General features: G+C 39.3%; 1 protein-coding gene across 1 annotated transcript in view; it reads left to right on the forward strand.

The window, feature by feature from the left end:
- LOC109921805 (collagen alpha-1(XXI) chain) overlaps nt 1-26741 on the forward strand; it is a 300122-nt gene that overhangs the window by 259845 nt on the left and 13536 nt on the right. The window contains exons 18-20 of the mRNA XM_020521855.2: nt 1228-1272; nt 4203-4256; nt 23092-23145. Coding sequence (XP_020377444.2) covers nt 1228-1272; nt 4203-4256; nt 23092-23145 — 153 coding nt within the window. The remainder of the gene's footprint in view (nt 1-1227; nt 1273-4202; nt 4257-23091; nt 23146-26741) is intronic.

Here is a 26741-nt window from a genome sequence, read left to right on the forward strand (position 1 = left end):
ATTGTAGACCACTGGCAGTGAACAAACAATCTAGTCCCACATCAGGATGGTGACTGACTTGAAGGGAAGCTTGCAGTTGGTGGTATTCCCATGATGTTGCTGTTCTTGTCCTTCCAGGCAGCAGTAATTACAGATTTTGAAGGTACTTCCAAAGAAGCGGTGCAGTTCATCTTGCAGATTGTAAATGCTGCTATTACTGTGTGTTGGTGGAGGGATTGAATGTTACCTGTGGTTGATCAGATACCAGTCAATGAGCCTGCTTTATCTCGAATGGATTAAGCGTCTTATTGGAGCTGCATGAGATGTGGGCGCAACTGTCTAGGCCAACGTTTATTGCCTGTCCCTAATTATCCTGGAGAAAGTTGTCCTAAGTTGCCATTTTGAATCACTGCAGTCCTTGGAGACATGCAACAAACCCACTGGCTACTTTTGCTGATGGCTGAAGAGATCATCCATCAGGAGAAAGTTACCAGAAGGACTAATGGCCACAGCTGAGACTACAAGCAGAGCCAGAATTAAGTCTCAGAGTCCAGAAGTGGGGAGTGGAGTTAATGGATAGTACCGAGATGGAGGGGCCAAGAAGGAGCATCCAAAGGGGAGCAGACCTTGTCGGAAAGGGTCCTTGAGAGAGACTGCTGATGGAAGTGCCACTTGCCCCCTACCCACCTCCTATCCAAAACCTGAGCAGGGTGATTTTCCAGGTATTTCCTCCTGCTTCTGAACTCCTCTCACCAGTGTGAAAATTGAGACTGAGCAGGAAATGGCCCTTAGGTAGCGATTGATTGCCCACTTAAGGCCTCAGTTGGGTCTGTGGTGTGTGGGCAGCTAGCCTAAGCCTCATCCACCCATTATAAAAATGCAGACAGGTCGGGACATGCCATAGGGTGGTGTGAAGGCCAACTGAGGAATTTACAGTACCCCCCCACCCGGAAAAGTGCCAGCAAGGGACTGTAGAATTTTGGCTCATGCATCTCCTTTTAGTTGAAGATAGACTGCAGTGATTCAAGAAGATGTTCATTAGCACCTTCTGAATGACATTTGGGGATGAACAGCGAATGTTGGTCTTAACAACAACACAGAATTTGTATGAAAGAATTACTTTCTTTTATTTCAAAGAACAATTCATTATTATCTTTGTAGACAGAAGTAATAGAACATCTTTAATGAATTTAGTTTAAATTAATACGCTGTCAATGTATAATAATCTTGTTGTATTTTTCATTATAGGGTATTCCTGGAATGCCAGGATATATTGGACCAATGGGGCCCAAGGTTTGTAAATAATTTAAAATCGCAAGCATTCTTCTTACTTGAAATTCATTTGACTGATTTTGTTATGATTAATAGTCTAACATTAGCAGTCTTATTATATCACTCTTAATATTTTAGAAGAATAATACAATTCATCTAAAAATCGTCTAGACATAACCATAAATGGCAAAAGAAAAAGTCTGAATACAAGAGGAGGTGAGGGCCTAGTGGTGTTATCATTGGGCTATTCATCCAGAGACTCAGGCAATGTTTCAGGATCTGAGTTTAAATCCTGCTATGGTAGATGGCGGAATTTAAATTGGAAGAAAATTTGGAATCAAGAGTCTAATGATGACTGTGAAATCATTATTGATTTTTGGGGAAAAGCCCATCTGGTTCACTGATGTCCTATAGAGAAGGAAATCTTCTGGCCTACATGTGACTTGAGATCTACAGCAACGTGGTTGACTCTTAATTGGCCTCCTAGCAATAAACACTAGTGTAGCCATCAACAACCACATCCCATGAATGAATTTTTAAAAAACACATTTAATCAAAGTCTCCTACATCATGTTTGCATTGTTTAAAGATGTAACATTGTTACCCAAAATATCTCGGCTGTGTTGTATTACAGTTACATATCCCTGTATTATTGTAGGTAAAATATTCAGTACCTATAGTGACATGTATCTGTGGATTAATGAAACAAAAATGTACTGTTAGATGGTAGCAAATGTGTGACTATTAGTTATTTTTATGCCTTTGTGTTCATTGTACGCATTCTTGCTTTTATTAAAATTATTTTCTGTGTGGAGGATTTCCTGCAAATATTTGCCCAATACATTATCTTAAAGATAATTAATCAACTGGTAAAAGCCACATGGAGTTATAATTGCAGAAATACGTTTTATTAATATGTATGTATAACAACAGAAGTATTCAGTTTGCAAATTAACAGATACAGAAAATTCACAGTTCTGAGGACAGAAATTTTAAAGCCTTTTGGGATCCCTTTGCATACTGCTTAGTGTCTAAGTTTACTTTTTAGCTTGAAACCTACAGGAAAATGATTTTGCTCCCTTCCTCCACCACATTTTGTGGTTTACAGGTGTAGGAAGCTAAAAGTGTGCTACATCTAACCATGTCTAGATGTAGTGTGTCTTCATTGCCTTCAGGGAAAACAGCAGTTCTCATGTTTCCAGATCTGAAGAGTTATGTGACAGTTGGAAGTGGAAGATACTTTCTCAGGTTTCCTTTAATTTGCTAATTGTCTTGCTCAGATTCTTCCAAGTGGGAGGGTTCCAGTGATGGTTGACAGCCATCTAGATTACAACGGAATCTCCAAAGGTTAAGGACTAATCTTTAGAGAAACATTGCCAATAACAAAGGACAAAATAAGTTATTATCTTTAAATTGCATTGGGCGTCTTTATTTACTTATTATAAAATATTGGCCATTGTGAGTAAGACTGACTGATGGTATATAATCATTCAAGTGATTTATGAAGGGTCTGTTTAAACATTGCTGTGAATTTTGATATAAGAATATGAATATTCATATAAATGTGAATCTGAATATGCTGTGAATTGGTTCACTGGGAAGATGTATAGGTAGGGTGGTTATTGCAGAAGTTCATGGGATGCCACCTTCAAAAATATGCCCACCAAAGTGAACAATCCTATTCCAAGTGCAAGCCCCAATGTCATCTTTTCCTGCCATTCCTCAATATGAGTGCCTCAATATTAGCATGAACACCAGAAACACTGCTTTATAACTCCTTGAGTTCCAATACTTTACTGGCAAGATCTGAAGTGCAGCCCCAAGACAGAATGAGGCTATTGGTAAGAATCTTTCCTTACACTAATGTTTTAATAGATGTTGTGCCGAACTTTTACCCTAAGCCTAAGGTCTATCTAACCTCCACCCCTACCTTATACTATCATCCATGTGCCTATCTAATAACTGCTTAAATGCCCCTAATGAGGTCGACTCCACTACCCTCTCTGGCAATGCATTCCACGCCCTTACCACTCTCTGAGTAAAGAACCTACCTCTGATGTCTCCCCTATATCCACCTCCACTCACTTTAAAACTATGCCCCCTGGTAATAGCTACCTCCAACCTAGGAAAATGTCTCTGGCTGTCCACTCTATCTATACCTCTGATCATTTTCAGGAGATCATTTGGGCCTAAGGAAATCTGTCTGTTGCTGAGACTACCCACAAATAGACCTCTACTTGTGCTGGAACCTCCTTCTGCTTTTGCAAGCATAAGGTTCTTAAGAAAGTGGAATCCCTGCCTGGTATACAAATTGAAGACACATTGCAGAAATCAGTGACACTTTTAGTGGCTGGGCATGTCCAGGTTACTTGGTCCCACAGAGTTTTCCAGCTTTCTCCCTTTTAAGCTGCATCATGTGTTTTCATAATTCTTTCTGAAGTGTCAAAACGTTTGTATGCATAGCAATGCCCCACAATAGGTAATGTAATAAAAGTCAATCTACTTTTGGTGGTCTGGATTTAAAGTTGAATGTTGGACAGGACAACAAGAAAATACACCTGTTCTTCTTTAAATAGTACAATGACATTTACATCCATCTGAGCAGGCAGATTTGTTCCAAAGACAGCACATCTGACAATGCATTACTTCTTTAGAACTGCACTGATTAAATACTTTGTGAAGAAATAGTTTCAGCAATGGGCCATCTGCTGTCAAATCCTTTGGAGGGAGTGACCAGCAATTTACCAAAGTATTCAAGAATGTAATATTAGTGCTCAGGATGTTAAAAGGAGTTCTGGCTCTCGGAAAAAGAGAGTAATGTTGACATTAGATAGTAGGGAATGAACAAGCACAGTTCAATTATAATTGCTTTCAGTTTTAGCTGAACGTAGTTATAATAATAAAACTAACATTTGCTTTGTAAGCTAATTTTTTTGTGTGATTTATTACAGGGGAGAGATGGAATTCCTGGGCATAAAGGAGATAAGGGCTCTCCTGGCAAAACAGTAAGTTGCTTTATAATAAACATGTACTTTGTGGGTTCTAATTATACAAATGTCAAAAAGATGTAATACTTGTATCAACCAGTGGTCATTTGAGAAAATGTAAGAGTTTTGTTTATATATCTTAGTAGACAAAGTTCCGTTTTATTCATATTACACTTAGCTTAGTATTTTGTCATTTGACAATTATTATAAAATATTTCCATAACAAAAATGATACTCCACAGAAGAATTACAAAGGAAAATCCAGACGTGCTGCATAAGGTTAATGCATGTTTTGGAAGTACACCAAAAATCTAGCCACAGGTAATTTAGCGCTGCAAAAGCAGGTGCACCAAAATACAGTATACTGAATTGACTTCACATTAGTAGATCATTAGACAGAATAAACTTAGTGCACTTAATTGGCAACATCCAGATTCAGAATTGCTGCCACTCCATTATCACTTCTGATGAAATCATGGATACTAATCTTGGCTTCATAGAACCACAAGACTAAAATGGTGTGAGTTGCACTGCAAGACACTACAAAGCCGGCAAATGCTATGCAGGCACTAGTTGGCCATGGCACAAATGCAAGGTGGCTCAGAGTAGTGTTTTCAATCAGTCATTCCAGCTGATTTGACACATGTTGTTGAAACTTGGTCTGCACAAATCCACTGAACTTCTGTGCTAATTATTCTCTGCATAGCATGCATCTAGCTGCATGAGAAACCCCCGGTAGTTCTATTGAAAGGGTTAAGCATCCCAACTTGCAGTGAGAATCTTTTGATCAATTAATGCTGTAATTGTTTTTGGAGAGTTGTTAGAGAGTTTATGCAACAGTTATGCAGGCCAGGGGATTTTATTGCCTGTGCTTAGTTTTTATGAGGTATGGGAGCTATTTTAGGATACTTCTGAGTCTGCAACATAGCCAACAAATGGATTAGAAGCTGCACAGAAGGAAATCTTGCAATAGAATCAGAAGAAGACAGCTTCAAACAGAAGGTTCTATATTATCTGTGTTTCCTGATAGCATGTCTCCTATCCCTCTCTTAGTTAGGTGCAATGCCTGAGATGACTTGGGCTCACTAAGGATGTTGTTATAGAACTGTGTCACCTCTTTCAACATGATCTGGAGCTTTACACCAGACCATAGGTCACACTGTCAATAGTCATAAAAGTTACTGTGGCATTAAGCTGATTGGTTCTTTCCAGGCAGAGGCAGGTGCAGTATCCAACATCTGCCAATATGCCTTCCAGTGCTGCATTTGGGATATAATTAGAGGCTTCATTATGCCAAGAAAGATGATCACATTGTGTCTTTTCTAACAAAGGAAAAATAGGATGAATTGGCATGTATTTTTGCCAGAATGGCTCAATTCCCAGGTAGGTGTGACCCTGACATATTTGAAAAGTATTTGAAGGTGAGGTAGAATATCTGAATTTTAGGTATGCATCTTGGTTGCTAGAGACTGCTGACAGATGAGCAATGGGAGTGTAATGTGTTGAGTAGCATGAGAGGTGGTATGGTGGGTTTAAGATATCCTTCAAAGATGTTTCCACTAACTTTCATCATTGAAAGGAGGTTATTACATTCCCTGGCCACCTGCTCCAATTCTTTCAGGAGGCATTCTGAGGGGCCTGTGACTCCTGAGGAAGCATGCCTCTCTTTCTGTTCACCTTCAAGACTAAGACTAAGACCTATAGCAATACATCTGCAACTGTATTTACCCTTTCTTCAGTTGAAGCACAATTGCTGGCTTCTTTTGTTCAGAATAGATCCTCTTAAAATAAACACCATGCATTCATCTTGCATGCTTTTAGGCCCCTAGTGAACTAACATCCATCCAGTAACCTGGGTTGAAGAGTGTTGCACAAAAGGAGATAACTTGCTTCCTGCCTCAACAGACATTGGGAGATCGCAAACAGATCATGACCTGTGTGCCCGAAAATGGATACATGCAATATCTTAGCCCCAACATCAGCACCAGTGTCTCCCAGGTGACTCTCGTAAGAAAAAGTAGTTAGTGAATCATCTAGGTCTTCAATGAGTGACTCAATGAATACTATTGAAAATGAATATCTGGAAGAAAATGAGAAGGAAAGAACTGAATGTCCTCAGAAAAGGAATCAAGGGATCCAGGTCTCAGGGATCCAATCTTCAAAACAACTGTAATTATAGAACAAAAAAACCCAAAGAACTGGATGCTGGAAATCAGAGACAAAAACACAAATTGCTGGAAATGCCTAGCAGATCTGGCAGCATCCGTAGAGAGAAAGCGGAATTAACGCTTTGGATCCAGTGACCAAAGTAATTCCTCTTTTTCTTCACAGATGCTGCCAGATCTGCTGAGTTTTTCCAGCAATTTCAGTTTTTGTTTATAATTATGGAACACTGGTCTTATTTGGTTACACTGGATGTGATTTCTAGGCATGTGATTACTAATTTGTACACAAGTGAAATGAATCAATTGCCTGCATCTGCCACATAATTCAAAATTGCAGAACCATTTTGAAAATCTGGATGATTTCTGCAGTATCAAGATGCCAGCTACAGCAAACATCACATTGGCAAGAGCTGGGTTTCTTTTTAATCTTCATTGGAATTAATTGGTTATACTTCTTAGCACATGCAAAAGGCAGTGGACTGCAAGAAGTGGGTGCACTTGTCATTATCTGGAACCTGCTTAATTCATATTCAGTCGAAGACCTGCATGTGAAATAACAACCTATGCCTTTGCAGCTGGTTATCTAAAAATGATCACTCCCTGACAGCAACATGCATGGTAGAGCAGTCAATACATGCTTCTTTGCCATTGGGAGAACCATGCTGGTTACCTATACTCAATCTCATCTAACTTTGGGAGCAACTAGAAGATTGAAGCTACTTATTAAATGGATAATCCCTAACATGATTTAGTGAGGACTTTTGCTGAAGTTGGAAGTTCTCTGCAAATGATTTTTGAGTCTCCTATAGAAGACTCCTATCTCTTGTAAAATAGAGAGTCACTGGATTTATTCAGGTGTCTGAAAATATTTCATGAAAATTCCTTTCATATAAAATTACGTAGTTTTTACAGCACATAGGTCATCAGGCACAGATATTTACAATCGTGTCAATGTTGTACATGAAGCTGCCTCCACACTATTTAATTTCCCCCATCCACATATCCGTTTATTCCCATCTCCTTCATATATTTGATTCTCTTTTAATTTATTCCCACACACTTATTTTGATGGTATGTTCCTCAATATATATTTTGGATGGAAAACAGTGAATGTAACACCCTTATTCAAAAAAGGAGGGAAACACACCTAGTAACTAGGTCAATTAGCTTAAAATCTGTCATGGGAAAATGTTAGAGACTATTATAAAGGATATTATAGCAGGGCATTTAGAAATGTATAATATAATCAACCAGCGATTAAAGCATGACTTCATGAAGAGAAAGTCATATCTGACAAATACATTAGAATTTTTTGAGGAGATATTACACAGGATTGGTAAATGGGAAGCAGTAGAGGTAATATATATGGATTTTCAACAAATGTTTGATTAGGTATTGCATGTAAAGCTGCTTAATAAGAGCCCATGATATTAAAGGTAATATATTGACATGGAGAGGGAATTGGATAATTAATAGAAGACAGAGAGATGGGATAAAGGGGTATTTTTAGATGGCAATCTGTAACTAGTGGAGTGATACAGGAATCAGTGCTAGGTCCACAGTTATCTATAATATATTAATAACTTGGATGAGGGAAGTGGCTATCATGACCAAATTTGTGAATGAGGGAAAAGATTAGAATAAGTGAAAGGTAAGTAATTAAAATGACACAGAATCTACAAAGCAACACGGACAGGTTAAGTCAGTGGGGAAAAAGCTTGGTGGATACAATATAATGTAGGAAACTGTGAGATCATGCACATCGGAAAGAAGATTAGAGGAGATTTAAACAAGAAAGACTGCAGAAAGCTGCAACATAGGGATACAAAAAGTTAGCATTCAAGTTCAGTGGGTGATAGGGAAGAAAAATAGAATATTTGTTTATATTGCGAAGTGAATGGAATATAAAAATAAGAAAGACTGCTAAAACTATACAAGGCACTAATCAGAACATACCTGGAATACTGGGAACTGTTTTGGTGCCCTTGTCTAAGGAAACTTATAGAATCATAGAGTCATACATCATGGAAATGGCCCCTTTGGCCCACGATGTCTATGCTGACCAGCAAACATCAAATTGCATTATTTCTATTTATTTGCACTTGTTCCATAGCCTGCTATGCACTGGCGTATTAAGTACTCATCCAGATTGCTTCTTAAATGTTGCAAGAGTACCTACCTCCACCACCCTGTCATGCAGCGTGTTCCAATTTCACCCGAGTGAAAATGTATCTCCTCAGATCCCCTCTAACCCACATACTGCTCACCTTAAGGTTATGCTCTCTGGTCTTAGATACATGTACCATGGGGAAGAGATTCTCACAATCTACCCTATCTATGCCTGTAATGATTTTGCATACCTCAGTCAGATTCCCCCTTAGTCTCCTGTTCTCCAGGGAAAACAAACCCAGCCTATCCAGTCTGTCCTCATAACTGAGACTTTCTATCTCAGGCAACATCCTGGTGAAGCTCCTTGCACCCTCTCTAGTGCAATCACACCCTTCTGCTGGTGTGGCAACCAGAACTGCACACACTGTTCCATCTGTGGCCTAACCAATGCCCTATAAAGTTGCAAACAACGTCCCTTTTCCCATATTCTACACCCTGACTAATGAAGGCAAGCATCCCATATGCCTTTTTCACCACTCTGTCTGCCCGTGCTGATACCTTCAGGGACCTGTGGACTTGTACACCAATGTCTCTCTGTTCCTCAGGACTCCCTGGGGACCTACCATTCATTGTGTAAATCCTTCCCTTATTATACTTCCTGAAACCATTACCTCACAATTATGGAGATTAAATTCCATCTGCCATTGCACTACCTAGTTTACTAGCTGATTAATATCAGACTGTAACAAAAACTGAAATTTCTGGAAAAGCTCAGCCGGTCTGGCAGTATCTGTATAGGAAAATCAGACTGAACGTTTCGGGTCCAGTGATCCTTCCTGAGAACTTCCAAACCTCTTCTTGCCAGTGCACAGAAATTTTCTGCAGTCTTTGGAACCACATCAGTAAAGATTTCCATTACGATCTGGTCTAAGGGTCTGCTATCTGTAGAAGTGTCCATTTAAACCCATGGCATCTGCCCACCCTTGGTGTTGCACCATCACAATTGTGAGAAAAATGCAAACCACACCTTGCTGAGGCTGCAATTTATGTGCAAAGCCTGACAAGGACAAGGCAGTACCACCAAAAGTGAAGGGAAAGGTAGGGAGAGGATTAAAGTGGAGTTGGAAAAAAGATAACTTTTTTTTCTTATCCTTTTTCTTGCTTTTTTCCTTTTTTCTTTTTTTTTCCATTTTTTACATCCAGAAGTGCTCTTACGCACAACTGAGTGGCTTTTCTCCCACAACTAAATCATCCGTGGTACTTATCATCTATTATCCACCAGCACTAAAACAGTTGTGTTTCCAGTTATAAGTAGTTTATATACAAAGCCTGACAAGAAAAGGTGAGAAGAAAGGTAGGGAGAGAGGAAAAGGATTGAATCAAAATACAGTTGGATGTAGCAAGCTCTATTTTTAACACTTGACAACATTATATTTACTTAGACCATCATCGGTAGCTGTGTCATATACAGTTCCACAATTCGCCCTTATGATAGTAGTTTCACTGCAAGTTCTTCCCCCTCACCCAGAATATTGATCTTAACCTTTTCATTTATAAACCCAATTCACAAACAAAGTTAATACCCATATAAGAGTACCAAAAAACCTGACCAATTCAGAAAAGATAGAAAAACATTACTGAAAAGTGAAAAACATCAAGAGTTGGAGTTGGTAGAAATAAAGACGCACTAATTTCCAAAAGGTGGAGCTTTTAGCTGCTTTCTCCCAGGGTATGCTTATCAAACAGATACTTTGCCATGCCAATATGGGGGTCTCCCATACAGACCACGTTGGTGATGAAATCTCCAAGCTTCTTAATAGCATGGACTTTCTCATCTGAGAAGTCGGTCAATATTTATTTATTTAATAAATTATTTATTAATTTACATAAGGTGAAGTCACCATACTCACAGGGGACCATAGGACCACGTTTAGTAAACAGAGATGACTGGTGGTGGTTTAACTTGAGGGTCACCATGGTTCAAGTAAGTGGAGAGATTGAGAAGCAACATCCTTCACGAGAACCTCAGCCGGTGGGGAATTGAACCACAATGTTGGCATCAAGCTGCATCATAAACTAGCCAGCCAGTTGAGTTAACCATCCCACAGAGAATGATACCAACAGCAGCTGTTCATTTGCTGATGTTCCAATGAAGGTTTGTCCTTCTCAACTTCTTCCCTCATCTGAGGTGTGGTGACTCTCAGATTAAAACACTACTAGTCATATCTCTCTGTTGAGAGAGTAGCCTGGTCCTCTGGGACGATGATGACTTTACCTTAATTTACACAGTCCAGTTACACACTTACAGCATGGAAGTAAAGGAAGCAGATTCACTTACTCCTGGAGACAGAAGACATGGAGAAAAAGGAAAACCTCTTCCTCCCACACCATAGCAGCAATTTCCATGCAGACCAATTCCTGACTTTTTATTCAATCTATATCACACTCAGGCATCGTTTTCTCTCCATGAGTCCCCTTACTTTGTGTGATTTGGGATGGGCCCTTTATGAATCGGCACTCTCAGTAAACTGGCAAAAATTATACACCTCAAGTACCAGAAGTTTATTATCACAATTTCCGCAATGTCTGAGTAGTCAATTGAGAGTGTGAGTAAGAAGGGTCTCTGCCAGAAAGTTTTATTTAAAGCAAAGTTACAATATTATTTAAGTGATTTATGCTGTAAATGAAGTGTATCAGTGATATGTATACCCCCTGCATTACATTTCTATTACCTAGTGTGTGCTTTTACATTGATTAAATGAACCTCTTGATTAACTGGAATATTTGACTAATCAGCATACTCCCGGTCCCATAGTTGCTGGTTAATAAAATGTTTGCTGTACTTGTGTTGGAAGCAGAACAGCATTGATTAATTAAGAAGGTCCCTGGGATAAGAGGGTTAACTTGTGATGAGAGACTGAGTAAATTTGACTGTATTGTCTGGAGTTTGCAAGAAAAAGATGTGATCTCATTGAAACATACAAGATTCTGAGGAGACTTATGCACTGAGAGATTATTCCTCCTGGCTGGAAAATCTAAATCAGAGGGGCATAGAGTCATTGAGTGTATTTAAGTCAGAGATAGATAAGTTCTTGATTAGTAAGGGGGATCAAGAGTTACAAGAAGAAGACAGGAGAACGGGATTGAAAAACAAATCTGTCATGATCAAATGGAGGAGCAGACTCAATGGGCCAAATAGTCTAATTCTGCTCCAATATTTTATGGTCTTATGGTCACTGTTTCAGGATAAAGAGTCATAAAATAGATCTGGGTAGTGGAAAAATTTCTTCAGTCAAAAGGCCTTTGAATCTCTATGTCAGAGAATTGTATGTGCTCCGTCATTGGCTGCATTTAGCACTATAATAGATAAATTCTTTCCGCACCCGCCCACCCCGGAAATCAAGGGATATCTTCTTCTGTGACAGTCTCCTGAGCATTGAAGATTACTTGCTTCCATTCCAGGAGTGGGAGGGGGCCTTCTGAATGGCTCAGTGTTCCAGTCCTGGTGGCAGATGGGTGGGACTCACTGGATTCTGCTTGCCCTTTCTGCTGCTTGTGCTTAGCCTCCATGTCCTCCACTCAGTGACAAAGAATACAGAGAACAAGTGGGAACGTGAAGTTGAAGCATAAGGTTACTCATGATCATACTGTCTGAGGCTAAACCAGATTGTTTATGATGTTTCTGTCACATCTGCCCCGAGAAGCTTCCAACACACATATCCACACTATTTCTATTTCAACCCCAGTAACATTGTCCGTCTTTGCTCTACCTCAGCTTATCAGGTGCTGAAATCCTTATATATTACTTATTTACCTGTAGACTTAACAATTCTAACATACTGAAGAAGGGTCCAGACCCGAAACATCAGCTTTCCTGCTCCTCTGATGCTGCTTAGCCTGCTGTGTTCATCCAGCTCAACACCTTGTTATCTAACATACTCCTGGCTGGTTTCCCACATTCTATCCCCCCGTAAATTTGAGATCTTCCAAAAATGTCTTGCTTATGTCTTTTCTCACACCAAGCCCCAAATGACCTTTATCCCTGGTATCACTGACTTACATGGAGTCACAACCAGCACAGTCAATCAGCCTTGATTTTAAAGCTGTCATCCTTGTTTTCAAACTCCTCCATGTCCTTGCCCATCCCTATCTCTGTAATCTCCCCGAACCCTTCTGAGATATCTACCTTAATCTTATTCTGGTTTATTGAGTATCCACAAGTTAATTTTTAAACCACTGGTGATCTTGGCTTCAACATTCCTGGGTTCTGAATTCTGGTATTCAAAACATAACCACGTGTCTCTCTCTCTCTCTCTCTCTAAACACCTCCCCCCCCCCCAACCCCCCACTATTCTTTCTTCCTTCAAGATGCTCCTTAAACCTCTTTAACCAAGCATTTTGTCATATACCTTCATATTTCCATGTATGGTTCAGTGTCTATACTTCCTTTATAATGGTCCTGACAAGTGCCTTGGGACATTTTATTATGTTTATTTATTACATAAATTAAAAAAATTGTTGTTAAATGTTTCTTCATCAAGCATGTCAAGAGTTTGGAATATCATTCATTGCCAACAACATCATTCAGATTGCATATTTAATGTGGCAAAACATTAAAATTCATCTAATATAAACCTATAGATATGTTTCAATGCAATTCCTCACTCATCTCATTGCAGGACTTCCCAGCTCAATCTTCTTTGCATGTTGTCTTTATACTACACACTTAAAGTCATAGAGTCGTAGCATCATACAGTGTGCAAAACAGACCCTTTGGTCCAACCAGTCTATGCCAAACATAATCCTATAGTGAGACCTAAGTTCAATATTACTGTGCCCTTGAATTTCCTTTTGAGGGTTTGGTGGTTTTTCAGTGATGAAATAGCTGAAGTTAGCTCAGTATTAATTCCCTACTATGTATTTGTAATTTTTTTTAGAAGAAATGGAAACAGTCAAAATGTTGAACTGTATTTTCTCTGGACAGTTTTCAAAAAGTCTCAATCTCAGTCACTGTTCTTGCTGCAACTGATCAGGCATTTGAAAGAATTTTCCAATCCCCTATATTACTATATTTTTTATGAAATATAGCTTCTACATTTATGCTAAAATATACAAATTCATAGTCAACTTTAGACCACATTTGGGTAACAATTTGAGATTATCCAAGTTCTTTACATGTAAGAGTTTTGACTAGGTGAGAATGACTGAACCAGCTGTGTCTTTAAGCCTTCTCAATTGGTCACAACAAAGGTTTAAGCTCTTTTTAACACTGTTTCCACTTAAAATGTAGTCAACAAATTTTTACAGAAACAATAGGGAGCCAGCACAAGATTTTCTTGGGTGAAAGAGAAAACAATTTTATTACCTGCTCATCTCAAGGAAAATAATAAAGATGGATGTCAAGCATACAGCCTTCTTTAGTTACTGAGATGCTCACACACAAGTACAAATACATAAGCGAAAAATGTCCGGTACAAAGGTAAATAAAAGAATATACAGTTTAAAGTCCTTTCTGTCCTTGACACGTAATGTTTTAACCTGAGACCACAAAAGGTTAGTTTTTGTTTTAGATACCATCAGCAAAAGTGAATATTGCAGTTATCTTTTTAAGTTCTTGAATCTCCGATACTTCTTTCCAATCAGCGCTATCAAACAGGATTTAAAATAGAGAAAGTCTCCTTCGCCTGTGTTCAGTTGTGCGCTTCACATTCTGTCTCCTCTTGTCTGCCAAAAAAAGCTGCATGAAATAGGAGCTTACTTGTATGTTTCATATCTGCTAAGGTTATGTTTTTAGGCTTCATAATTTCAATTGAGGTTTAACTTCCAACATATAAAGATTCACCTAATGGTGTAATTAAAACAGGAGATGAGCATCTTCTCACTTTTCACATAAGGCCTGTTTAACTAGATTCATTGCCTTTTGGGGGGAATGTTAATTTCATCTCAGACTGTCTTTGGTCTAATACAGATCAGTTTCGTGAAACTTGGCAAACCTATGTAGGTCAGATGATCCTGTGGCCATTTTACAGATGTGTATTGGTCTCTTTTTAAAACTGCTTCAGTCCTTGAAATTGCCAGGTATTAAATTGGCAATGGCACACCACTTGTGACAGCGTGCCAGCCTGTAAAAGACCCATTTATTCCAACTCCCTGCTTCCCGTTAGCCAGCCAATCTTCTATACTGCCAAAATGTTATGCCTTGCATTGCAAATCCCTCCAAAATCCCAACACATCTAAGATTTAGCCAAAAAAATGTAAGATTCAGCCCCTTCTCTTCCTTTTGTCTAAACAGACTTACTTTATAGTCAGAAAGCTGTTAGTTTAAAGTTTCCTTTCTTGCTTTATTACGGATGTAGGAGAACAGAGAATAACTTTGAAGACCTAAAGTCAAACATGCATACATGACAAAACTTAGCGAAAATTTGTGGCTCGGGTTGTGGATGCAGTTATTCGTTAGATCGCCGAGCCTGTTGTTCTGTGGTGTGCAGACATTTCGTTACCAATCTAGGCAACACCATCTGTGCGACCTCTAATCGAAGCGCCGATGTACTGCTTCCTTCCGGATTTACATGATCCTCTGGCATGATGGTATTGTCGCTTCCAGTTATGTTGCTTTAGCAGCGACCTGCGTACGGGTCTATTTCTATGTGTTTGTTAATGGAGTCCTGTGTTCAGAACCAGGCTTCCAGAAATTCCCTTGCATGTCTGGTGTTCACTTGTCCCAGTATGGTCACTTTGTTCCAGTCGCACTGATGGCCCTCATTGTCTGTGTGTATTGAGACAAGTGAATATTGGTCATGTCTTTTTACTGCCAGCTGGTGTTCATGTATCCTGGCGTCAGTTTCCTTTTCTGTTTGTCCAATGTAATGTCCATTGCACCTGCTGCATGGTATTCTGTATATCATGTTAATCTTGTGTACTGTCGGTATATTAGTCTCTGATAACATTTGGCACCTGTTGCTGTAGGTTTGTGTGCATGATCATTGCCCATAGCATCCTGCGGCCGTTTTGCTCTATTCTTCTTGCTTGTGGGTTGTTTAGTGGCGGTTTGTATTTTACGCTGCAAAGCAGTCCCCAGTTCCTGAGGCATTCATGAAGGAAGTGGAGTTGTTCATGGGTAGCACTTTGTTGGATGGCATAGGCTTCCCATTGTCAGGCCTGTTTTAGTGTGTTGTGCCCATAGCTTTTAAAGATCTTAGTGAAAATTTGTAGCTCATGTTTTGGATGCAGATGCACACAAACCTACAGCAACACTGCGCCAAATATTATCAAAGACTAAGGACCCTATACCAACAGTAAATAAGATCAATGTGATATACAGAAGACCATGCAGCGAGTGCAATAAACATTACATTGGACAAACAGGGAGGAAACCGACGACCAGGATACACGGAACAAAAAACAAAGTTGCTGGAAAAGCTCAGCAGGTCTGGCAGCATCTGTGAAGGAAAAGACAGAGTTAACGTTTCGGGTCCACTGACCCTTCTTCAGAACTCAGAACTGAGGGCCATCAGTTTGACTGGGACAAGTGACCATACTGGGACAGTTGAACACCAGACATGCAAGGAATTTCTGGAAGTCTGGTTTTTCAACACGGGACTCCATTAACAAACACATAGAAATAGACCCCGTATACAGACCTCTGCTAAAACAACAGAACCAGAATCGACAAGAGCATCACACTAGAAGATCATATAAATCCGGAAGGAAGCAGAACACCAACGCTTCGATTAGAGATTGCACTGATGATGTTGCCTAGAAGGGTAACGAAACATCTGCATACCACAGAACAATCAGCTCGGCGGTCTAACAAACAACTGCATCCACAACCCAAGCTACAAATTTTTACTAAGACCGTAAAAACCTACGAGCACAACACGCTAAAACAGGCCTGACAGTGGGAAGCCTATGCCATCCAACAAAGTGCTACCCATGAACAATTCCACTTCCTTCATGAATGCCTCAGGAACCGGATACTGCCTTGCAGCTTAAAATACAAACTGCCACTAAATAACCCATAAGCAAGAAGAATAGCAGAGCTAAACAGCCACAGGATGCTATGGACAATGATCATGCACACAAATCTACAGCAGCACTGAGCCAAATGTTATCAAAGACTAAGGACCCCCATACCGACAGTAAACAAGATCAACACAATGTACAGAATACCATGCAGCGAGTGCAATAAACATTACATTGGACAAACAGGGAGGAAACCGACGACCAGGATACACGAACAGCAACCGACAGTAAAAAGACATGACCAGTATTCACTTGTCTCAATAGACACAGACCATGAGGGCCATCAGTTTGACTGGAACAAGTGACCATACTGGGACAATTGAACACCAGACATGAAGGAATTTCTGGAAGCCTGGTTTTCAACACGGGACTCTATTAACAAACACATAGAGATAGACCCCGTATACAGATCTCTGCTAAAACAACATAACCAGAAGCGACAAGACCATCACACCAGAGGATCATATAAATCCGGAAGGAAGCAGAACACCAACACTTCGTTTAAAGGTCACACTGATGATATTGCCTAGAAGGGTAATGAAACGTCTGCACACCACAGAATAACCAGCTCGGCGAGCTAACAAACAACTTCAAATTTCAAAACTGTAACTCAATTTGAATTTGAGACAAGCTGCTTTTAAATGGTGACTGCGGTCCAGTGTTGCTCAATTTACCCCAAAAGTACAACACATTATGACTTACATAGAAACTATTAGAAAAACAGAGTCATAGAGTTATACAGCACAGAAACAGACCCTTTGGTCCAATTTGTCCATGCCAACCAGATATCCTAAAATGATCTAGTCCCATTTGCCAGCATTTGGCCCATATCCCGGTAACCCCTTCCTATTCATGTACACATCCAGTTGCCTTTTAAATGTTGTAATTGTATCTGCCTCCACCACTTCCTCTGGCAGCTCATTCCATATATGCACCATCCTATACATGAAAAAGTTGTCCTCGGGTCCCTTTTAAATCTTTCCCTTCTCACCTTAAACCTATGCCATCTAGTTTTGGATTCTCCTACCCTTGGAAAAAGACCTTGGCTTTTCACCCTATCCATGCCCCTCATGATTTTATAAACCTCTACGAGGTCACCACTCAGCCTCCAACGCTCCATAAAATGTATTGAAGCTTTCTATTTCTTATTTAGTTTTCATCATTTATTTTGAATAGAGTTACAAAGAACTAACATCTAAATGACTAAAGTAAAAAAAGTAATTGAAAACATTCCTCCTTACATATTACATTTGAAGGTTTGATGTATGATGTGCTTATGGGGGTTTTCTAAATAGCTGTAAACGTCAGAACATGACTTGTTATTTGCTACAATAGAAATATTGTGCTAATACATAAAGTTCGAAGCACTCATTTCTGTATTTATTTCTCCCAATTTAATGTGAAAATGTCATAACTGCTACCATTTCCTTTGTAATCATATTAAATACCATTGATGTTTTGTTATGTAATGGTGTTTTGAGTCTTTTTTATCTCCAACTGTAGTTTGACAAAATGGATGCAGTTACAGTTCTTCAATAATGTTTTCAGAGGACCCTATATCTAAACAGTCATTACAGATATTGAAATGTAGCCAAATGTCCAAAATGGTTATCCTTATTCATATTTTATGTTTACCATTTTACTTCAGTCTTTTATGGAGTGTTTCCATATCAATCATCTCAAAGCCAGCATTTAAACAGTAACATTTGATGAATGTTCAATTATTTGTAGGCATACAAAAATGTTATGTTCAAGAGTGGATCAGACAGAAAAGTAACACTCAAATAAAATCGAAATAGTACAGATAATGGAGAGCTGAAATAAAAATAGAAAGTGCTGAGAAAATCAGCAGGTCTATTGGGGCAGAAACAGATGTTTCAAGTCCAATGACTCTGCAAAGTTGTTTTCTATGTTTTACATAAAAACTTCTGGTTTTTCAATTTAACCAAAAAAAAAGCATTCATTTTTATTTAGATTCCCACATTTTTGTTGATGTGGGTTAAGTAAGTCAGGGATTGAATTTGAATGACTTTTAAAAAAGAGGATGGGAGTCACATTGTATGATTAACTCTTCTCAGCCTGTTCATCATGATGCAGGTGATGTGTTAGATTTGCAGTGCCTGTTCTTTTAGATGATAGCTGCATGCAAATAGCAGTTCTCACACCATTCATTAGCGCACTGCATTGGCTGAGGACCTAATATCGCCAGTGACTAGCACCACTTAAAGGCAGCCTGCTTCTCTTGAAGGTGAGGTGTATTTGGGCTAAAAGGCAAAGAGGAGGTCCTTTGAAAAGTGAATTTAGGCTTTGGAAGATTGAAAAATGGTTGTGCATGTGAGAGAGCATGCACTAAAATGTTCTGATAATGAACTGGAGGTCTTGGTGCATAGCCCAGAGATAACAGACATCCAATGTCTGCAGAGGTGGGGGTACAGGAAGACCTTCAGATATATGTTCAGCAGTCAATGGGAAGAAATAGCATTGAAACTGAATGCCAAGCCTGTGGCTCCAAGAACATGGATGCAGTGCAGAAAAACGTTTAGCCATCTTAAACAAATTACTGCGGTAAAGAATTACAATTTGCCAACTGCTGCACATGCCTCACCCAATTCTCATTTAACTACAACTATAATGCTGTCATGCACCTGAAAGCAGTCGCTGTATATCAGTACTCAACCGTTCATATATGTTATGTACACTTAACATTGAGGTAAGCTTTGCATCGATAACTCACATCTCACGCACATTGGCAGCATTTCCACCATGACAGCAACAGCATACAAACACATTTTAGGACAATATTTGACACACTTCACTCCTTCATATGGTGCATAACAGAAGACAAAGGAGTACAACAGGTGTCTGTGTGTATTTTAACCCCAATGGATTGTTGACCATCATGAGAAGGGGAAATGTATGAAACAATGGCCATTAGTGGTACTGGAGGAATCAATAATACAGATTGTTTCCTGTGTCCTTATTTTCCTTCTTTCTTTCAGGTTCTGCCTTTTCCCAATCTTTTGATTTATGGTTGCAGATTATTGATGCGTTGTCGTTCCCCTCATTTAGACAAGAATTGAGGAAGAAAACAGATGATGACTAGATGCCATCACTCAGTTTTTCAATGATAGCCATCAGCTCAGATGCTGACACTGAATGTACTTTTGGATGGAAGTGGGACTCATATTTGGTGAGACTCTGGGTGCAAATCTACAAAAACTCAGATGAGGATAAAAGGATACAGCTTGGTGCCCACTCATCAGAGAATGAGATCAAACACTAGTTCTGGTGCAGAGGAGTCAGGTGAGGCTTGCAAAGGACCAGGCTACAGAAGAATATTGATGGGTGTACACGACAATACGTTTTGTGCACTTGAAATAATGGCAGAAAGCTTACATATAATGTGAGGAGCATTGAGAGTTTTAGTACCACATGGTACAGGGCTGTGCACTGAGCTTGGGGCCCATCCTTTCCATCATGGAGTGGCTGGGCATCTGCAACAGCACATCAGTGAAACTCTCCATGATGAAGTGTCTGATGCCTACTGCCACAGGTTTATTTTCAGATTCCATCAATGATCAGAGATTGTAATGAAAGCTCAGATTGCTGTCATGCAAACTCAGAATTCCACCATCGTGGCTTTGGATGCCACTGATCAAAGTCATTTCTGCATGAAAGTTGGGAGTTGCACATTGGAACAATGTAGAAATTTTGATACAACTGACTCTGCAAGAGTTGCCCAGGAAATTTAAAGTTTGTTACGGCAATTACCCAGCATTTGGAACCCTTTCAAAAAGGTTTCAGACAATTCCAATCCACTTCAGCTGAATAGCTACCCAGGAAAAGTTAAGAGGATCAAAAACCTACTTTTAAAATGAAGCCTTGACGTGCTACTAACAACTACAAAATCGTGGACTCAAATGAGAAAGATTTGTTTTAGAACCAATATTACAAAGATTACTGCCTATTGTGAAAGGCAAGTAACCGGACATACAATGCAAGCATTGTTTAAACACCTCAGAGCACCAGTAGTTGTAGTTTAGGTTACAAATGAACTGGAGTTGAGAGATTATATTCAGATGGAGCTTTGGTTTGCAACAAGAAGTTGTTTAGTCAGTGGACTGATGACTACTTATCAATGATAAAGGTCTTTTGTCTACCAACAACCATGTAATTAGTTCTCAAGTAACTGAACAGCCTAGGGCTAGGAACAAGATACAGAGAGAAATGATCAGATCCCCACCAACTGTGTTCTCTGCGGGCTAAACCCACTTCAAATCTGAAACAAACCAGCTAATCTTTCCTTCAGCAGTTGCTCTGTGCTATGACTTTTAAATGATAACTCAGTTGCTTTTTTAAGTGAACCAGCCAACCTATCCCTCTTGCAAACTAGTGAAAGCATTCAGAAGAAGAAGCCAAAAAGAAATCTTCAGATCAGCAATTATGAACTCAACAAATCTTGTGAACAAAGACTATTAAACTGCTTTTCTAGTTTTCCCGCTAACCATGTATGTTTTCACTATCTACATCTGTCTGTCTGCATGCGTGTAAGGAAGAGTTTATAAGGTGGTTAGAATTTTAATTTTCAGTGCTATATGTTGACTGTTTATAACGGTTTACTTGAAGCTAGAGTCTAATTACTTGTATAGTAATTCTTGTTAAGCACAGAAATCTGGTTTGTACTTTCTATCAACTTGAGTCTGAAAATTAGATACATTGGGCAAGCTTTGCCATACTTATATAAAAACCTTGAACCTTAGTGATGACTCAAGGAAAAGTGGGGCTTGATTTCTAGTGCACCACCCTAATGAGCTGTGACAAAGTATATAAAAAGAAAAAAAGAGCAGCTGAAGAGGATAAGTCTATGAAATTTCTAACAGTAAACAAGAAAATTGCAGAGGTTTTGAGCAAGGATGTTGTATGTGTTTTCAAAGTAGAAGGGAGGAATTTAAAACAATCACAGTCACTAGAGAAATGTCCTGGGGAAACTGATGTGACTAAAAGATAACATGTTCCTTCTGCCTGATTTCTAGATTTTAAAATAAGTGGTGAAAAATGTGGTTGTAATCTTTCAAATACTCATATTCTGGAAAATTTCCAACAGATTGGAGCCACAAATGTAACACCTCTATTCAAGGAAGGGGAGAGATGAAAGGAGAAAAATATAGGCCAACAAGCCAGGTATTTGTCATTGGGAAATTGCTAGAATATATGAAGCAGGCAGAGACAACATTGATTTGTGAAAGGGAAATAATGTTCAACAAATTTATTGGAGTGTGTTTGAAGAACAAGGGGATGGATAAAAGGGAACCAGTTGGTGCATTTGAATTTCCAACAGGTATTCAATAAGGTACCAGAAAGAAGTTAATATGTAAAACTAGATAACACGAAGTTGGGAATGATATATCAACATACTGACAGGGAAATGTAGATTAAGATAAATGAGTCATTTTCAATTTAGTAGTATGTAATCGGTGATGTATCACAGGAATCAGTTCTGGGTCTCAACTATTTATGAGGCCATAGTAGTAATGTCAGAGGCCCAGGCTAATACTTTGGGGGCACTGGTTCAGATTCCACCATGGCAGGTGGTGATATTTAAATTCAATTAATAAATCTGAAATAAATGCTAGTCTCTGTGATGGTAATCGTGAAACTGTTCCTTAGAGTTTAGAAGAATGAGAAGTGATCATATTAAAATGTATTGGATTCTGAAGGCACTTGACAGGGAAGGTGCGAAAGGACATTTTCTCTTGTGGCTGAATCTAGACCTAGGGGTCACAGATAAAAAATAAGGATAAATGTTAACTCTTTTTCACTCTCCACAAATGCTACCAGACCTGCTGAGTTTCTCTGGCACTTTCTGTTTTGCTTCGGATCTCCAGCACCCACAGTATTTTGCTTTTATCAAAAATAAGGCAACTCCCAGATATGAGGAGAAATTTGTTCTCTCAGAGGATTGATAGTCTTTGAAATTCTTACCTCATAGGAGTCTGGGTCAGTGATTATATTCAAGGCTGAGATACAAGCAAGTCAGGGGTTACAGGGGCAGATATTAAAAATGGAATTAAGGCCATAATTAGATCAACCATGATTCTATTGTATGGTGGAGTAGGCTTAATGGACAAGATGGCCCACTTCTTTTTTTTATGATGTTATGACATGTAAAATGGAAAGTGTTTTAACACCAGTAGCAGGTCAAATTAATTACAGCGTGGCAAGCTTATGTAGTGGATTCAATGGTAAATGTGAGTCTAGGATATTATTATGGTAATATGTTGACACAACATGGCTAAAGGAAATAAGATTTTGAAGGCAGAAAATGCGTACAGATATAGTAATGTTTAATATATTTTAAACACAGTTCTTGAAATTATGGTAAGATTAGGAACACATCCTTGATTAAAATAAATGTATCATTGCTGTCACTAAAATGGTGATCTAATAAATTTAATATGAATATATTAATCCATTTCTCACCAATTTTTGCAAAGCATAACTCCAAGCCATAAATTTAACATTTTCTCATTTCAATAATAGACTTTTTTTTGCACTAGGGTGAAATGGGACTACCAGGTGTACCTGGATCAAGAGGACTATCTGGACCTAAGGTATTGTACATGATACTGTCGATACAACATACCAGGCACTTACATATTTATCAATGAGAAATTGTATATGAAATGATAACATTTACAAATGCTTTCACTATTATACTGCATTTATTTGAAATTGCCTTCATTTTCATTTGTATTCCAACTTCATAGCGGAACTAATGCAGAACAAGTATCCTTCAGCAAAACTACCTTTATACGGAGCTGGCAATGAGTAAGAATCCTTTTAAAGGATTTTTGTCAATATAGATTCAAATTTGCAGCTGTTAAGATATTTCATATTTAAAGAATGAAAACCCTTTATCATGTGGCTTGATGCCTCAGTATGAGTTTGAGTTCAAAATAGACTGGACAAGGAGAAGTCAAAGTCAAGAATTGTCTTCAGACTTAGACCTTCAAAGTAATGTTATTTATTATAAACCAATATGAAATACTTCTCTAAGTGGTAATCATAGATATATAAGCCTCCAATCTTAGTATTACATTAGGTCAGGATTAACCTATCTTCGTGTGTCCATGTCCATGTGCTGTTAAGACTCTCAAGTTCCAGGGTGGCAAGGTGGCTCAATGGTTGGCACTGCTGCCTCACAGCACCAGGGTCCCAGGTTTGATTCAAGCCTTTGGTGACTATTTGGAGTTTGCATGTTCTCCCTGTGTCTGTAAGGGTTTCCACCAATAGCTCCAGTTTGCTCCCACCGTCCAAAGATGGGTAGGTTAGGTGAATTGGCCATGCTAAATTGCTCTTTAGTGTGTAGGCTACATGGGTTAGCCATGGTAATTGTGTGTTAACGGGGATAGAGTGAGATGCTGTTGGGAGGGTCACTGTAGACTCACTGGACCAATTGACCTCTTTCTGTAGGGATGCTATGTTTCTAGCATAGTGTAGTCGTTTTCTAACTCACCGCATACCGTGATATTTATGCTTAATGATATCCACCTCCATGGCATCACTGTAAGACTGTTCCAGGCTTCTGAAGTCCTTACACAATAGAAATTTAAGATTATCTGATTTGAAATGTGGTTTATCTCTGATTAGCAACCAAAAATATTAGTCTTCATGTTTCCACCTGGATTTTTTGCCCACGCAGACATACATTTCAGTAATCACATTTGGCCCACACATTGGCTCTGATATTTATACACATGAAATCAATGAAGGCTAAGTGAAATAACTCCATAGAGACTGGTATCCCATCACTTAGTCCCTCTTTATTTACACATGGAGAGTCTTTGACATTGATCCAGCTCCTTCTGAGCCAGTTCCTGTTTTTATCTGTTAGCCAGGGCTCAATGATTGGACCAGATTAACAGCCCCAGTCAGGGAACTCATATTCTATGAGATCTACCTGGCCGACCTTGTTACAATCACTACACTAATGTACATATTCAGTTAGCTGGTAGGAAGGCTAATGGAATGTTAGCCTTTTTGCAAGAGGATTTAAGTAGAGGAATAGAGAGTGCAACAAAGATCCATCAGACTTATTCTCAGGATGGCAGGACTGTCCAGTGAAGAACAATTGGGTAAACTAGGCATGTATTCTCGAAGGATGAGTGGTGATCTCATTGAAACCTACCAAATACTTAAAGGCATAGACAGAATCGATGCGGTAAGATTTTTTTTCTGGTTCGTCTGACTAGAACCATGGGGGCCACAATTTAAATTCGATACATTAGATACATAAATACATTAGATTCGAGATGTGTTTTGTTTTACTCAGAACATTTGGAATTTTCTACTACAGAGTGCTCTGAAAGATCAATCTTTGAATCTGTTTAAGTTAAAGAATAATAGTTTTCTAATTACCAAGGACATACAGTGTTATGGGGATGGGATTGTTCAAAGGCATTGAACAGTTGATCATGGAATGAATGGCGAGGCATTCTTAACAAGCTGAATAACTTATGCCTGTTCTTATGAAGGAAATCGAAATTGGCTGGGGACATGCAGATTTTATCAACTTTAATGGCAGGGTATGTTTATAGCTTTTTCAAACATTACATAAGTTATAGCCAACTAATTTGACAGGTTGGTTGGCAGTCAACATGATGATCAGCAGCAAAAGTTGCAGCTGAAGTAACATTGAGATGGTTTCCTGCAATCGAGGGAGGCTAAGGATTTAGCGGGAGGGGGTAGAGTCCATCATTTTGATGGTGTCAGCAGAAGGCTGAAAGGCTGGATCTCATATTGTGAGCCTGAGGGTAACCATGATCACAGCAGTGGGGAAGAGAAAACCTGCAGTCAACAAAGGGAGTTCGCTTCTTGGCCACAAGGGCAAAGTGATTCCATAACCAATGGATCAGACCTAAACCATACAGTCCTTTCACATCCAGTCTTTAATGGTGGTGGACAGTTAAACAGCCAGTGGTGTAGGCGACTCCAAGAATATTCCCATCCTCAACAATGGGGGGGACCTAGCACATCAGTGCAAAAGACAAAATTGAAGCAGAATTGAATTTGTAGCCAGGTGTTCTGTGTGGATACATTTCAACATCCTCCTAAGGCCCCCATCATCACAGATGCCAGTCTTCAGCCAACTCGATTCAATATAGTAAGGGGTATTCTCAATGCGAAGATGGATTTTTGTCTCAGCAATGACTGTGGGGTGGTCGCTAATTCTGCATACCCTAAGCACTACCTGCTTAATTGTTTAGCACACCCCACCTCCCTCAAACGTTACAGCTGTGGCGTCCAGTTTCTTTTCCCATACTAGTTGCTTACCTATTATTCCGGGGGGAAGCATCTCAAAACATGACAGAAAGAATCAAGACAAGTGATGGAAATGGAATTATTGGAAATACTCATTGTGTGGCACAAATGTTATTTTGACACTTGTCAACCAAATCCTGGAAATAGGCCCAGGTCTTGGTGCATTTGAACACAGAACACTTCAGCATGGTGCTGAAAGTTGTGCAAGTATCAGCGAACATCTCCACTTCTGACCTCATGATGATGGAAGGTGGTTGATGAAACAGCTGAAGATGTTTGGGTTGAGAGCAATAACCTGACAAACTCCTGAAGGGATATCTTTGAGCTGAAATGACTGATCTCGAACAATCATAGCCATCTTCCTTTGTGCCAGGTGTGACTGCAACCAGTGAAACATTATCCCCCGATTCCCATTAACTCTAATTTTGCTAGAGATCCTTGACGTCGTATTCACCTCCCTCTGGTGTTCAGCTCTTCTGTCCACATTTAGACGAAGGCTATAATGAAGTCAAAAGTTGAGTGGCCCTGACGGAAGCCAAACCGGGCATCAGTAAGAAGATTATTGCTAAGGAAGTGCTGCTTGATACTACTGTTGATGTCACTCTCATTACTTTACAGATGATTGATAGTAGACTGATAGGTTTGTAGTTTGGCTGGGGTGGGTTTCTCCTGCTTTTTGTGGACAGGACATACCTAGGCAATTTTCCAGTTTGTCAGATAGATGCCAGTTCTGTGACTGTACCACAACAGCTTGGTTGCACAAATCCTGGAATATAAGAATATGAGAAATAAGAGCAGGACTAGGCCATTCAGTCCCTCAAGTATATACTATCATTCAACAAAATCATGGCCAATCTACCCCGGGCCTCAACTCCTCTTTTGTGCC

Source organism: Rhincodon typus, chromosome 5, assembly GCF_021869965.1.
Source record: "Rhincodon typus isolate 14 chromosome 5, sRhiTyp1.1, whole genome shotgun sequence".
Classification (NCBI taxonomy): Eukaryota; Metazoa; Chordata; class Chondrichthyes; order Orectolobiformes; family Rhincodontidae; genus Rhincodon; species Rhincodon typus.